Below are 9,765 nucleotides of genomic sequence, written 5' to 3' on the forward strand. Positions count from 1 at the left end.
TTTGCAAATGTATAAATAACCTGTGGCAGACAGAGACCTTCAATTTGTACTCCATTTTCCACTGAAAATCCAAACAGACCCTCATTTTAATTGCATCTCAAGCTATTCTTTTTTTGTGACTCTTTTTTGGAGACAGCTGTACTAGAAGTCCGTCAATTAATAAATGAATTACTCAGTTAGTGGCAGAGAAATAACTGTACGTTGGTGGTTAAGAAGGCCCATAATTTCAGCATTTAATACCTACTGTTGCTCCTAATGCCACCAGCCTGACTCAGGCCAGAGAGCTCCCAGGTGCCACTAACACAGGCCTGTCAAAATGAGCACTCAGCAGTGGAGTCTCCAGAAGAATTCAACCAATCACTGCACTTGCTTCTCATACATAAACAAAGAGGGCTGGTTTTTCAGATTCTCTACCGCAAGAAATGCACTTGAAAACAATTAAAACACAACATGATCTTGGAAAGAATACTCCTTTTCTAAATTAGACCAAGAATGCTCCTTATAAAGGTATTTGTTCGGGGTAGTACTAGCTCTCCTAACACATTTAGTTTTAACCTCGTAACGTATCAAAACTGCAGCACAGAATGAGCCAAAATGCAAACTAGGGACAAAAGACAGTTCGTGTGTCTTCGACGGTCGTGTTTATAAAATCCACATGCCCGGGTCCATTCAAGCTGAGGTACACACTGGATGAGGCAGCCCCAAGTGGGCGAGGAGCCCCCCACCCGCATCCACAGTCAATGCCGGTGCCCAGGCCCACTGAGTCCTTAGTACCCCCGCCCCAGCTCCACGCACCCAGGCTTCACAGCCTCCCGGGCCCCAGGAATCTTAACTCAGGTCATCATGAGTCTCCAGAACCTTAGCAGCAGGTTTTTGAGCCCCCTCTCCAAAGTTCACAACATCCTAATGGCGTTTCTCTTCAGAACTTGGGCTCCCGACCGCGCCCTCCGACCAGGCCTGTTCCCCCCTTGTCCGCCTTGGAAGGAGAGCGCCCCTCTCCTTAGACGCCCCCACCCCCGATCGGCAACTCTACTCACAGGCTGGCGGCGTCGGGGGGCAGGGGGCTCGACAGCGCCCTCCAGCTCGGCGCCGGCAGTTTCCTGCGACTGCAGTCCAGCAGAGGGATGCGGCAGGAGCAGGGCGCAGGGCAGAGGCCAGCCCGGGCGGCCGGCAGCAGGAGGAGGGCCTGGGCGAGGAGAAGGAGCCGGCAAAGGGGTCCGCACCTACACTGCAGCAGCGGCGCCTCCCGGACGCCTCGGGGCGCCGGCGCCATTTTCCTCCCCGACCTGGACCCGGCCGAGAAGAGCCGCCAGCTGGAAAGGACGGCTTCGCGGAGACGGTTGTCAGCTGCACGACCACCCCGAGCCCTGCTGTCGCCCGTATCCTCTAGACAGGCGAGGGGCGGACACAGCGAGGCAGCGGGGGCGGCGACCCAGGACACACCGCTGAAGCCCTACAGACAACGCTCCTCCGCCCCGCCCCGCGACGCAACGTCTTCACGCGCAGGAGCCGACCAATCGGTGCCACAGGACGGGACGCGTCGGAGGCGGGACTCCGTGGAAGGGGCGGGGCCGGAAACAAGGAGGTCCTTAAGGAGGACTTTAGGTGTCTGGCACTTTGGGGCGCCCTTCTGTGGTTCCCCCACCGTTCCTCCGCTGGAGGGCGCAGTTGCTCCTTAAGAGGGAGCAAGGAGTGCCCAAGCGCTGGGAGTTGGAAGTCCCGACTTGGAGTTTATCTACTATAGCAGCGATTTTCGACCCGTATGCCACAAGAATTTTTAAAACATGGAATACCTATTTAGCCAGGGGCACTGACCTCTTTTCCCTTAGATTGCCAAACAACAACAACCAACACAACAACAGCGCTCCAGTGTGAATGCCCAGTCTTGAACCTTAAATATATAGGTCATATAACAGAGTCTCATCTTATTGGTCACCACGCATAAGATTGCGTCTGATTGGTTAATTCTTTGGTACAGAAATCCTTATAGATAAGTATAGGCACTTGATTTTTTTTTAAGGCACTTTGGAGCAAAATGGGTAGGTAATTACGATTATAATTATTTGTTGTATATCAATCAAAATTATACCTATTTTTTCTCAGATTGTCCTATATATTTTTTTTTGAATGTGCCGCATAATTTTAGTAATTAGTTGATATGTGCCATGAGCTGTAAAATGTTGAAAATTGCTATACTAGCCTAGCCGATTTGGCTCAGTGAATAGAGCTTCCGCTTGCGGACTAAAGGATCCCGGGTTCATTTCTGGTCAAGGGCATATGCCTGAGTTGCAGGCTCGATCTCCAGTAGGGGGCGTGCAGGAGCTAGCCGGTCAATATTCTCTCTCAACATTGATGTTTCTATCTCTTTCTCCCTCTCCCTTCCTCTCTGAAATCAATAAAAATATTTTCTTAGAAAAGAAAGAAAATTGCTATACTATATAGTTATAGAAAATAGTCGTTTATCTTCTCTGGGTTCTAAGAAAGGGGAATGGCAGAGGGACTGGACTACCTTCCAAGTCACAGACATAGAAAGGATTCTGGGGCCTCCATCTGGCCCCTAAGCCTGCAGAGCCCAGCTGGGGCTCCTCTGCACCCTCCTACTTGTCTTCAGCTGCTGTAGTCCTGCAGGTGGGTGGCAACTCCACTCTCCTAACAGGAATCATGTCGTCACTATGGGAGATGGACCACTCACCATCCTGAAGGCAGAGGCCCCGTTCATTCACTCATCTGTGTACCTCCAGTTTCTATTCTAACATCGAGTTCAACAAATGATGGGACAGCACCTGCAAGGCATGTCTCTAAGGAAAATACTCTTCTTTCCTCTGTTTTGGAGAATGCTGTCTTACATACACACTCACAGAAAAGCAAATAGAACATGTAGATAAAGAGAGTGTTGAACAGTCAACAAAGTGGAGGCTGGGTGTGAGGACATTTTTTATTTATCCTGAAGCAGAGACTATGGAAAACCTACTAGGAACAGTGATGATCAACCACCTTATGCTCACTCAGCTATGTATTATATCCAAGATGATGAATAAGACTTTAGCTTTTATACTTTTCAACGAGCCTTTGCATCTGTTTATTCCCTCAGTGACTGTGAAATTGGCAAGACAGTTATTGCTGATGAGGAAACAAGCCCAGAGAGCTAACCAAGTCACCCGAGTCAGGCTGGCTGACGTGACTATGGGTTTCCTGCAAATTAAAAACCTGCACGTTAAAGAGACTGGCAATGCCTAGGTCACAGTATTGTCCTAGAAAGTAACTGAAATCAATCTTTCCATGGTAGGTTTGGAGTCACAATTATACTTTTAAAACTCTTTTTCTGTTTTTTATCTGGAGAAAAAAAAAGCCAAAAGTATCTTCAGGTAAATGATTGGAACCAGTAAAAAGGTTCAACAAGGTTATGACTACAAGATCAACATACATCAATATTATTCTAATAAATCATCAACTATAATGTATATTTTTTTCAAAGCTAACATACCTAGAGCAAGAGAAAAAGTATATGGAGAACACTTCAAAATGTTATTTAAAAGTATTTTAGACCGACCGATGTGGCTCAGTGGTTGAACATATACCTATGAACCAAGAGGTCATGGTTGGTTTGATTCCTGTTCAGGGCACATGCCTCAGTTGCAGGCTCAATCCCCAGTGTGGGGTGTGCAGGAGGCAGCCAATTAATGATTCTCTCATCATTGATGTTTCTATCTCTCTCTCCTTCTCCCTTCCTCTCTGAATCAATAAAAATATATTTTAAAAAATAAAAACATTTTTTAGAAAGTATTTTAAAAAGACCTAAATAGATGGAGAGTTATACTATGCTTTTAGACTGAAAGAATTGTTATTATAAAGGTATCAATTATTTCATGTTGATTTGTAGGTTTATACAATTCCAATAAAAATTCCCAATGGGCATGGCAGTCCAAGAACAAAATAGTAACCAAGATACTCTTTGGTTGTTGCGGGGGCGGGGGGGGGGGGGGGGGCGGGAGCAGTGTGTGAAATGTAGAAGAACTTGTTTTATCAAATATCAAGATAGGTTTTGAAAGCTATTGTAATTAAAAAGTGTAGTGTCTCCAGAGTGTAAGTTTAATAGACTTTTGGTGTGTATCAGAGACTTCATGGGACATTTGATTTATGGCATAGGTGTAACTTCAGAACAGGAGAGAAAGGACAGGCTTTTCAATAAATGGGCTGAGATCATCAGATAACCATATGGAAAGAAATGGAACTGGATCCTTTCTCACATCACATTCAAAAATTAATTCAAGACCTAAAAATGAGAGGCAAAACCATGCAGCTTTTAGAAGAGAAGAGTAGAGACTATCTTTTTCACTTTGGAGTAGCGAAGGATATCTGAGAAGGGAAGAAAATCATTAACCATAAAAGAAAAGGATAAATTTGAACACATTAAAATAAAATTTCACTCACAAAAGACACCACAAAAAGGTATTTGCAACATACATAACCAACAAATTATCCAGAATTTGCAAACAAAAAACAAAAAAAAACCCGCCTACAAATCAATGAGATAAAGGGAAACAACCCACATTCACCTGGGACTGAGGCCAGCATACAGCTCATAATTCTAGGTGGTGAACAGGAGTGCTGACAGTGCAGCAGGGAGGAGCCAGGTGTCAGCAGAATGCGTTTGATATGAACCCCCTTTTGCCTAAATATAAGCCTGAACAGGTATGTACAATGTAACTGATGGAGGGAATAACTGGGCTCATTTCCCAACAAACCATGACCGCATGACACACCTCTCTCTTTCTTCCCCCCCCCCCCCCCCGCCTCTCTCTCTCTGACACACACACACACACACACACACACACACACACACACACACACACCTGGCTTCCTCCCCAGCCTCAGCATAATCTCGTTTTGGGGTTGAAAATGCTGACTCCATTGTGCACCCAACAAATCAGCCTGTCCCTGGGCTGCCTGAGCTTCTGAGCTAACTTGTTAGTCCCATTATCCTTTATCCTTCTAAGATTGGGAGAGAACCTGCTGTCACTCTGGATGAGGCATTGTGATGATTTAATAAGCTCTTGGGAACCTCAGGGTTTGATTATTCTCAGCAATCAACAGGAGCAGTCGTGCGTTTCTGGGCCCTCCAAGCTCACCCTGTTTACCGCCTTCCAGGCCTGGAATGTATTCACAAACTCTTTAGCTGAGTGAAAGCTCAGGGAACTGGCGTGCATGCCTGCACGTGCACGTGTGTGTATGTGCATGCCCAAGAGAGAGCTGAAGGCCAGTGCACAGAAGGCCAGAGGCCTCAGGGTTGTCATTATCTCCAGGGCAGAACCTTCCAATCCCTGAAAGGGACCCTGGTGCTCTGCCAAACAGCCAGACTCTCATTCTGTATAATGAAGCTCTCACTGATTATCCTGATGGTGTCCCAGGAGACCCCACCCAGGGAGGCCCATCTGCTGCCAACCCTGGTTCCTTGTTCCACTCCCCGGTGGAAAAGAGGGTGTCCCTGCAGCTCCCCCACCTCACTTCCCCAGCATAATGCACATCCCCAAGGGACCCTGCTCTTGGGACTGAACTGAGATGACAGTAGCGGTTTATTAATTGGACTAATGAGAGGCCTCCTGGCAGGGAGGGAAAGAGAAGCCGGAGGAGAAGGAAGCGGTTGAGACAGGAACATCCTGAAACACAGGAGCTCAAGACACCTTCAGGCTGGAACCAGCAGCTCGTTTTCTGAGAGTCTGAGGCCAGGGCAGGCAGGGGTGTGGAAGATGGTTTTATGAAACTTGTATTTTTTATAGGAAACATGCTAATATTTCATCAGCAAATTGTAACAGCCTGATTTCCTGCATGCCTGTGTTCCAGGCATTTCACCGTTATATGGACCTATCTCAGGTAATGTTCACAAGGGCCATGAGATGGAAATCCTTACGCTCATATTGCCCACGAGAAAACTGAGGCCCAAAGAGGTCTGTCCCAAGTCACGCTTGTAATAAATAACAGAGCCCAAATTCTTAACCACGGCCACTGCAGGGAGCGGTAGGAAATGAGGCTCCAAGCAAACATAAATGTGGCATTGATTGAGCATTCTTCTATATCAGGCAGAGAGAGTTAAGCCTTTACAGGTAGCAGCACCTCCAACCCTATGGTACAAGTAGGTTGGTTTTCCCTAGCTTACAGGTAAGGGAATGTAGGTTCAGAGAGGTGAAATAATTTGCCTAAAGCCACACAACCAGAGAGCATCAGAGCAAGGATCTGCTGTCCATCTACCTGAGTCCTCCCCTATTGTATTGCCTCCCCTAATTTCTATTTGCCCTGAGGTCCACAGGCATCTTGCATAAGAGAAGGGAGCTCCAGTTAAACCTAAGGGATCAGGACCCAGTGAGACGTAGCCTGTGGACCTGCAGCCCTCACGGAGTGTGGAGGACCGAGGCTGGAAGCTGGTCACACACGCAAATGCAAGGCTTCCTTCAGGGCACCTCTGTCTGGCTCACTCCCCTCTCCAGGCAGAGGCAGGAAGTTTCCCTGTGTTTTAAGATTTAAAGTATTTTCCTGTCAGTGAGGCCACTGACAGCTGCGTCTTTCCTGTTTGTCTTCCAGAAGCAGGTTCCAGCTGACTGGCCACCGGGAACCTGCTGCTTAAGCAGCTGGTAATGGACAGCAAAACAGCACGCGGAGGGCCTGCCAGGCAGGGGTCAGCGCCCTCCTGGGACTGTGGGCCAGGGAGTGAGGACACCGGACACGGCTGATCTGCGCACACCCACTGGGCCTCTGCTCTGGGCTTCTTTTGGGGTTTTTTTGTTGTTTTTTTTGCAAAAAATAATAATAATAAATGCTTGTCTGTAAGTTCAAACTGTGCAGAAGAATATAAAGTAAAAAGTGGAACTTCTCCCAGGGATAGCCACCGTTAACTATCTGTTATCTATCTTCTCATTCCTTTTTTTCTACTAAATCTTGGTATAAATATGAGTTTACACTTTTTAATTTTTTATTTATGTTGACCTTTGATAACTAGCTCTCCAAAATTGTAGACCAATGAACACTCTCACCAACAGTGTATAAAAGGGACCATTTCTCCCATCCCAGCCAACAGGGACTTGTTTTGTAGTAAAAAAATAAATAAAAACGCTAGTATGTAAGTTGTAAAAATGGCTCTCCCACTCTTTCCTTCTGTTCTTTCCCCTGCTTTCTATTTAAATTCGCAACGCCCGACCCATGCACATTACACAGAACTCCAGAGGTTCGTCCATAAACAAGGGGAGGGAAATCTATGGCTCATCAACTGGGATACACAGAGATGCAACGTTACCTATAAAAGGTGATGAAGACACGTCATACACATTTACTAGAGTTCCTATGGACAGCTCGTTAGCCAGCAAAAATGTATGGTCGAGACTCCTTGCTAGTTTTGGGATCTCATTCAAACCTCAGATAGTCGCAGTTAGAAAAAGCAAGCACTGTCTCCCCATTTTAGAGATTATAAAAAGCAAACTAACAAATACGGGTGTTTGTCTAAGGTCACAGTGCTAGTCAAAAGCGAAACTATAAATCAACGTTCTGTCCCTTGTACTACATCCATAACTTTTATATGTGTTTAAGTACAGGGGTGTGTGTATAGATATAAACGCTAAGTGTAATTTGTGAACACATATTTGGATCACACCCCGTTTTCTACCTATAGATGAATACTAGGAGTAATTTCCTTGGGTACAATACAGTATGTATAAAAGGTGGTAGATGGTGCAGGAGGCTCTAAGAGGTGGTTTAAAAACAAAACCGCAGTGAATGTCACCTTGCAGGCCCTGACAGGTCCCTTACAAAAGTGTCAGGGACCAGAAAGGATTGGGAAATGAATATCTTCTAGTTATGGTTCTGGGACAAACCTGTGTAAAATGAGTTAAGTGCAAGGGATTTGGGAGTCAGAAACACCTGGGTTCGAGTCCTATCTTAGGCACACACTAGATCCATGACCTTGGACAATTAAGTTCTTTGGGCCTCAGTTTTCTTACCTGTGAAAAAGATAATATTCTCTATGTCATAAGATTGCTGAGTGGATGAAATGAGAGAATGCATGTAAAACACCTTGCAATGTGCCTGGAATATATATGTCTCCATAAGTGTTAGTTATTGTTAATTTTAATTATGTTGTGGTGGATAAAAAATATTAATATTTTCCCTCCCACCTTCTAAGTTCTGGCTGGACTGATAATCAAATTAACAGATTAACAGGAGAAAATCAAAGTTTTAATACGTGTGCATGGGGAATTCACATGGGAATGAAAATTCCAAAGACAATGAGGTAACACTGGGTATATAAGACAGTTTTGGACAAAGGAGAAAGGGGGGGGGATGGGGTATTGGGTTTCAGAAGTGAGAATGTGTGATTTACAGGAAGTTGAGGAAGAGCACACAGGGCAGGAAAATCCCTGCTGGGTGACTCAGAAACAATGGGACTCAAGGGGAGTCTCGCTAACAGGCCCCTTCTGAAGCCCGCTATTTACCAAACTCAATTCAAATTAAGCTGAGTTGACATCCTAAGATCTCCTTCCTGAAGCAGTTTCTCTTTCCAAATCTCTTGGGCAGGAGAGGGGAGAGGGTCAAAGGTTCTTTCTGAGTCTCATTTCTTAATAAACAGCTTAAATCAATGTCCCCCAAAGCAGCTTTAGGAGGCAGAACTTCGGTCCCTTCAATATGTTGGCCAAATTCTTCTGATTTGTTTACATTCAACAAAGTTCAGCTAAACTCTTAACTATGACTGAAGAAGTGGCAATAATGAAAGAGTAATGGTCCTCAGCCCTGGCTGCCCACTGGAATCATCTGGTGAGCTGAAATCAGAACACTGAAGTCTAGGCCGCTGAAATCACAATCTCCGAGGGAGCTGAGAATCACAGGATTAAATAGAGGCTGCCATGAGTGTGAAGTTCTGGGGGCTACTAAGAACCAATGAGCCTGGCCGGTGTGACTCAGTGATGGAGCATCGGCCTATGAACCAGGAGGTCACGGTTCGATTCCCAGTCAGGGCACATGCCAGGGGTTGTGGGCTCGATCCCCAGGGCAGAGGGTGCAGGAGGAAGCCAATCAATGATTTTTCTCTCATCATTGATGTTTCTATCTCTCTCTCTCTACCTCTCCCTTCCTCTTTGACATCAATAAAACATTTTTAAAAAGAACCAATGAATAAGGTTATATGGAAATCATTGGGTTAACTAACAAGTCCTCTGCATCTCTGATACCTAACCGTGGAGGATGTTTGTTGGTTGACCTGTTGCTACTTTCCCAGCAGTCCTGTTTTAAATCTGGAGATCTATTTAGTCCTGAGGAAGATGACGCCTTCCCTCACTCCAGAGATCAAGCAAGAGGCCCCTGAAGGCTAAAGTAATCATTGCATTTTATCCTCAGCCACTATGATGCATGCTACTGAAGAGGCTGTTGGTGGGAATACAGGGACAACGGTGCTGTCTCTCCTGCTGAGTGTGAATGAGAAAGCAGGTGGCCCTGGGGGTGTTTTTAGCCAGCTTAGGACCCCAAAGGGAGTCAGCTGTAGCACAAACACAGCTGAGAAGAAAGATCAGGCCTTATTTAAAGCTAGCTACCTCAGAACTTTCTAACATCATGAGTTGATAAATTCCATACTCAAGTCTGTCTTCCTGTTAGTTGCACTTGATAGCATCCCAATAAAGTATTTTCCTCTCTGGGCAGCAATCACAATGGACAAGAAGCATGCCTGGCATTTCTACTTAACAGGAAAGGAGCAAGTATTTTGCTGGAGCTCCTTCCTGCCCTTCCTGC

At 45.7% G+C, this 9,765-nt stretch overlaps 1 protein-coding gene across 1 annotated transcript in view; it reads right to left on the reverse strand.

The window, feature by feature from the left end:
• Positions 1 to 1,492, reverse strand: part of LRIG2 (leucine rich repeats and immunoglobulin like domains 2) — a 46,165-nt gene extending 44,673 nt beyond the window's left edge. Inside the window, exon 1 of the mRNA XM_080647565.1 lies at positions 1,038 to 1,492. Within this exon, the coding sequence (XP_080503691.1) occupies positions 1,038 to 1,273 (236 nt within the window). The 5' untranslated portion in view covers positions 1,274 to 1,492. The remainder of the gene's footprint in view (positions 1 to 1,037) is intronic.
• Between the last annotated feature and the right edge of the window lie 8,273 nt (positions 1,493 to 9,765).

The sequence above is a fragment of the Plecotus auritus genome (genome assembly GCF_963455305.1).
Source record: "Plecotus auritus genome assembly, chromosome: 12".
Classification (NCBI taxonomy): domain Eukaryota; kingdom Metazoa; phylum Chordata; class Mammalia; order Chiroptera; family Vespertilionidae; genus Plecotus; species Plecotus auritus.